The following is a 6,393-nucleotide window of genomic DNA, read 5'->3' on the forward strand; positions in this document are numbered from 1 at the left end:
CAAATGTATATATGATAGAGCCCGGTAGGCTCAGGAATCTGTACATCAGTTGATTGACAGTTGAGAGGCGCGATTAAAGAGCCAAAGCTCAACCCCCGCAAGCACAAATAGGTGAGTACACACACACACAGACTTAATGAATGAACAAAGCATGTTCCTTGATAACATATATGATAACAACCTCGGTTACGTCAAGATCATGCACAATAAGAAACTGGCCCACCCTCTCAATAAGGGAACTACTGGCCATTAGCAAATCCATGTTGTGAATCATTTATTAATTTATGTTTTTCAAGATGATGACGAATGGTATTTGCAATTATTGATTCAAGTAACTTTCCCACAAAAGACGTTAAGCCTCTTGTATACCAGAACAAACAAAAAAACAAGCAAATGAAATCATTAATGGGACTCCAATACAATACTATACTAGTGAGCTGAAGACTAACTGCTAGTTTGCGGAGACACTCTGCATGCCGGTGATGTGTACCAGGCACGGGGTGGTACGGAGAGTGGCAGGTGGAGTAGCCATCGTATGACCGGTCTTGGCTGTCATAGAGGTGGATTTCCAGTGAGATGACATAGAAGGTGAGTGGAAGAGGCAGTTCCACAACTATGCAGGGGATTAATGTGACAGTAGAGACTTCAGTCTTCTGTTGGCGACTTCTTTCCTGGTTGTATCAGTTTTTCAATCTAAATCGTGTTCTTTGCCTACTTTTTTGTTTGTTTGACTGCTCTTGTTGTCGAATGTTGCATATTATGGCTGAAGCATATCTGGTGGAATGCTCATGGTGTCATTCTCTGTCTTATAAGGCTTCAAGCTAGTTCTTGACCGTTCAAGATGCTGCACAATCCACATCCACCTGTAGTGGATGTGGATGATCCAAGTGCAATACCAACTACGGTTACTGCAACAAGTTTATCTACATCATTTGGTGTAGAGGGGTCGTCTCTAAGAGACTGCAGATGCTGCAGTTGCAGCTGACACATAGAATGATGTCACAGCTGTTCTTAATACGTTGACCCGTGTTGCTGACGTGGAGAAAGCAGAATCACTGGGGGTGTTAGTTGTTGTTGTTGCAGGATCAGTTGGTTGAAATTGTGTTGAAGGAGCAAATTGGGGAGCAGTAGGCTCTGGAGACGGTTCTGTAATATTAAGTAGAGGTGTTGTTTTTTTTTCTTTTTATTGATAAAGTACATTAAATACACATAAAAACAGCTAGGCAAAACAGCACAAGCAGTGATCCGTAAAGCACAAACAAACATGAGAACAACAGAGAAAGGAAACATAAAACAGAAAAACAAATAAGCATACAACAGGAAACATGAAAAAGACTCAGAAATGATATGGCACAAAATAAATACAAATCCAGTAACACAAGCCAGCCTGAAGGGCTACACAAGCGGGACTAAAAGCCAAGACAGACAGGAAGTCATACCCGGAATACACAGGAACCGGCAAACACACATACACACAATCAGCCCTAGAAACAACACCAGCAACAGAACACAAAACATACACAGCACAGCACAGCACAACAAAAAAAAAAAAAAAATGCACACGGAACACACACACAAGCACACCGCCCAACAGGGCGAAACCGAACACGTAGACAAAACAAACATAGAACCACAGACACGGTAACAAAATCACAGACATGGAGTATACAATCAAACACATGCACTATCGATACTTGTTCGGAAACTCCTGTGCTGGGAAGCGCAAGCAGTACACCTCCCAGATCACCTGAACGTCTTCGGACACCGGTCTACCAGGAGACGCACAAGGCCGAGGCATCCAATCAGGTACCTCATAAATAAACCCCTTTAACCTCGGTACCCAAATAGTCGAAGAGCACCACGGGCCCTCACGCACCCTGTCGTCCCAAACGAGGTCCAAAACCCGTGACTGAGGGACTACGCCCCGTTGGCCGCGAGCACAGGGAAGAGGTCCACATTAGGTGGCTTCGCACTAGAATCAGCACTGGGAGGTGCTCCAGGCACCGCACAGGGCTTTGTACTGGCCGGCGCATGAGGCTTCTCACGAGGCTTCACATGGGGCTGCAAACTAGGGGAACCCGCAAAGGACACAGATGAGTCGGGGTCCCCGCCACCGAGCACAAGAGCAGAGGCACCTTGGCACACATCCGTCCGTAAGACCACGACGAGGTCCGGTTCGGCAGGAGCAACCTCCCACCGTAAGAAGTCATCAGCAGTAGGCACAGGGGGCGACACCGGACGCAGCACAGAGCCCCCCCCCCCACACAGCACCGCCAACCTCGACAGGAGACGCCAGATCAACGTACTCTTCCATCTCCATCCAAGGCACCCCACGAAGGGGAGACACACTCAGGACTCGCCTTGAGTGCTTGGAGACGGGCTGCAAGTCATCCGAGCACCCCCCATCATCTCGTAACACAGCAGAACTCTCTGACGGACGCGCCTTCAAGGCCCGGCCCCTGAGAACTGCAGCCTCCACGGCCGGGGGCAACGGACCACATACAGCAGGAGACTTCTCGCTACGGACATCCCACGGGGACAGGAGACGCCGCATGCAGGGACGGAGCAGGCCTGGGCGGCCGAGACGGGGCGAGCTGGGGCGACAGGGGCAGGGACGTCGGAGGCGGGGAAGCCGGCGACGGGGGCGAGGCTGCCCCAAACCCCACGTCAACATCCACTCCACCACCCAACACCGGGGTAGAAACCAGCAGGGAATCAACACACAGTCCAGCACGTGGAGACAGGTCCGGGGCCGACAGCGGGGGAAAATCCTCCTCCTGGAAGAGGTTAACAGAGGTGACCCAGGTACTCCTCACACCCCGCAGCCAGGTGACCTGGTAGGTCACACCTGAAACAAGTCCGAGGTTGTCCTGCGTGAAAAACACGAATCGTGAACCCCAACAGCATGATGGAGGATGGTACAGGATTCTGGAGGCGCATGGCGAGAGTGTGCGTCCCACACGGGACCCCCTTCCGTCTCCCGGTAGGGACGGCATTCATCCTCACATGTAGGACCCGCCCAAACCGGGCAAAGTACCGACGTAGGAGATCCTCATGGAACTCAAAAGGCATCCCGTGCACTGATCGAACGGGTTCGATCCCGGGCGCCGGCGAGAAACAATGGGCAGAGTTTCTTTCATCCTATGCCCCTGTTGCCTTGCAGTAAAATAGGTACCTGGGTGTTAGTCAGCTGTCACGGGCTGCTTCCTAGGGATGGAGGCCTGGTCGAGGACCGGGCCACGGGCACACTAAAAAGCCCCGAAATCATCTCAAGAAAACTGCCACATACGTCGTGGCTCCACAACGATCCGAGAGGGTCACCGACCCACCATCTCCAGGAAGATCGAATGAGCGCCCATCATAGCGCGTGACGAGACCTTGAAAAATCGCCGGGGAGCTGAACTTGACAATTGCCCGCTGTCCGGCAAGCAGCTGCACCCCACTTGGACATGTAGCATATCAATCATTACCACCTCCACAGCGTGGTAGGAAGCAATCCCAGAGAACTCCAGGCCAATGGAGGTCTGCCTGGTAACAGGGGGCACAGGAATCCCCCCACCACCCATGATTGCAGACCGTCACGGTCCCAAGGGCCCCTCAGCAAAAACACGGGACACAAGCCACGTCAGCAGCGACATCCAGGTCCTCACTCCTCGCCGGGTCGAGAACAACTGCAGTGGCCGGACAGAACAACCATACCCCACGACACCTGGAGCAGTTCTCCTGGCAGTAAAGGTGGTGTTGTTGCTGTTGCAGGATCATCAGGTGCTGGAGTCAATGTTGCAGGAAGCCAGTCATCTAGTACAATGACGGTTGACAGTCCATTTGCAGACAGTAGGCTGTTGATCGTCTTTGCAATCTTGCTGTGGTTTGATCCGACAATCCTTCCCGTTAGGTTAAATAGTTCAGTAGTCGTACTGTAATCATTCACAAGCCGTGACTGGTGAAGGTTGTGGCTGGGTTGGTGGTGGAGGCGGACCCTGGATGTGGCTTCACCGAGAATTAGGCTGTTGGACAGTGGCGCAACTGCCTTGTAAGACTTGATTGGTTGTGAGACGTCGCTGGAGGACTGGTAGTTGAAGCCTGGCGGGCAACAGACATTTTATTCATCTCTTCCTGCTTCTGGACTCTTTGGTCTCTTCCTGCTTCTGGACTCTTTGGTCTCTTCCTGCTTCTGGACTCTTTGGTCTCTTTGTGCTTCTGAACTCTTTGGTCTCTTCCTGCTTCTGGACTCTTTGGTCTCTTCCTGCTTCTGGACTCTAGGTCTCTTCCTGTTTCTGGACTCTTAGGTCTCTTCCTGCTTCTGGACTCTTTGGTCTCTTCCTGCATCTGGACTCTTTGGTCTCTTCCTGCTTCTGGACTTTTTGGTCTCTTCCTGCTTCTGGACTCTTTGGTCTCTTCCTGCTTCTGGATTCTTTGGTCTGTTCCTGCTTCTGGACTCTTTAGTCTTTTCCTGCTTCTGGACTCTTTGGTCTCTTCCTGCTTCTGGACTTTTTGGTCTCTTCCTGCTTCTGGACTCTTTGGTCTCTTCCTGCTTCTGGATTCTTTGGTCTCTTCCTGCTTCTGGATTCTTTGGTCTCTTCCTGCTTCTGGACTCTTTGGTCTCTTCCTGCTTCTGGACTCTTTGGTCTCTTCCTGCTTCTGGACTCTTTGATCTCTTCCTGCTTCTGGACTCTTTAGTCTCTTCCTGCTTCTGGACTCTTTGGTCTCTTCCTGCTTCTGGACTCTTTGGTCTCTTCCTGCTTCTGGACTCTTTTGTCTCTTCCTGCTTCTGGACTCTTTTGTCTCTTCCTGCTTCTGGACTGTTTGGTCTCTTCCTGCTCTGGACTCTTTGGTCTCTTCCTGCTTCTAGACTCTTTGATCTCTTCCTGCTTCTGGACTCTTTAGTCTCTTCCTGTTTCTGGACTCTTTGGTCTCTTCCTGCTTCTGGACTCTTTGGTCTCTTCCTGCTTCTGGACTCTTTGGTCTCTTCCTGCTTCTGGACTTTTTGGTATCTTCCTGCTTCTGGACTCTTTGGTCTCTTCCTGCTTCTGGATTCTTTGGTCTCTTCCTGCTTCTGGACTCTTTGGTCTCTTCCTGCTTCTGGACTCTTTGGTCTCTTCCTGCTTCTGGACTCTTTGGTCTCTTCCTGCTTCTGGACTCTTTGGTCTCTTCCTGCTTCTGGACTCTTTGATCTCTTCCTGCTTCTGGACTCTTTAGTCTCTTCCTGCTTCTGGACTCTTTGGTCTCTTCTTGCTTCTGGACTCTTTGGTCTCTTCCTGCTTCTGGATTCTTTGGTCTCTTCCTGCTTCTGGACTCTTTTGTCTCTTCCTACTTCTGGACTCTTTGGTCTCTTCCTGCTTCTGGACTCTGGTTTAAACATTAGGGTTTATATTATCGAGAATTTGAAACCTCAACGGATTGTCGAGGTTTCCCTAAGACCCAGATCTTCCTGTCTGATTAGACAGTCAGGGGAAATGATGATGTGTTCCAGCAGAGATATGCATGGTTTGTGGTGTGCATTTCAGTCCCCGTAGTGATGGTCGAGGGAGCAGACGCTACACTTCCCTGCAGGCAGTGTACACTTCCAGGTGTACTGGTAATATTTGCAGCCATGTCGATGTGGATGAACCTCTCTCCTTCGTTACTTGCCTTAGTGGTGTGAATAACCAAAGAATCTGAATCAGTTGTCTTCAACAAGGGTCCCTTCATCAGCAGAGTTGAAGGTGAGTTTCACTGTTGATCGCTAGCTTCATTCTCAGTTATTTTTCCTGCAACCCCAGTTAGTGCAGTTTTGTGTGCCGATGCTATCGATGATGTCGACTATAGGTTGGTCAGTAATCCAGATGCTTATATGCCGACCAAAAACAGCCGTCACTACCAAGTATCGTGGAGGTGGAAGAGAGTGCCTCTGAAGAGCATTATCACTAGAGTATAGGGGCAGGGCTCCATTGCCGTTTTCTTTTACATATGTCGGTGCAACACCAGTGATGCTACCAAGAATATGAAATATCTTCGTCCAGGTAATGTTCTGGGTCTTCGGAACTGCACCATAATCTTGTAAAGCATGGTACCTGTTGGCATGTACCATAAGTGAGAGATAAAGACTTAGCAGTTCAACTGGTATACTCACAATGGCCCTCAGTACCATTGAAATAATGCTCCTCACACTCTGTAAGGCTCGTCTGCTCGCTTGAAACTGCATCTCTCCTAAGTTGTTTTACGTTCAGCTACTCAAAACAAAAAGTTCCAAACAGCACGGGCTACAGCCCGTCCTCCAAACAAAGACCCAAAAGTGATTCCATGCACCGGCCAAACCCCCAGTTTATGAATGAAAAACGGTTTACACACGACTCACAACTGCTGACGTTCGAACACTTCCGGAACAAGTGCTTCACTGACGAATTTTGTTCA

General features: G+C 49.8%; 1 protein-coding gene across 1 annotated transcript; it reads right to left on the minus strand.

Moving 5' to 3' along the window:
- Positions 1 to 4,002: 4,002 nt before the first annotated feature.
- Positions 4,003 to 5,595, minus strand: LOC138360106 (splicing regulatory glutamine/lysine-rich protein 1-like). Its single transcript, XM_069320048.1, has 3 exons — positions 5,577 to 5,595; positions 5,237 to 5,349; positions 4,003 to 4,485 (listed from the first exon to the last, which is right to left on the minus strand). Exons 1-3 carry the CDS (start codon positions 5,593 to 5,595, stop codon positions 4,003 to 4,005), a joined length of 615 nt encoding a protein of 204 aa, XP_069176149.1.
- Positions 5,596 to 6,393: the final 798 nt, after the last annotated feature.

This window comes from Procambarus clarkii, unplaced genomic scaffold, assembly GCF_040958095.1.
Source record: "Procambarus clarkii isolate CNS0578487 unplaced genomic scaffold, FALCON_Pclarkii_2.0 HiC_scaffold_95, whole genome shotgun sequence".
NCBI classification, from domain to species: domain Eukaryota; kingdom Metazoa; phylum Arthropoda; class Malacostraca; order Decapoda; family Cambaridae; genus Procambarus; species Procambarus clarkii.

Coding starts and splice junctions, on each gene's coding strand:
- LOC138360106 (XM_069320048.1), bottom strand. Junction 4,486..5,236: donor AGAGACCAAAGAGTCCAGAA/GCAAGAAGAGAC, acceptor CAAAAAGTCCAG/AAGCAGGAAGAGACCAAAGA.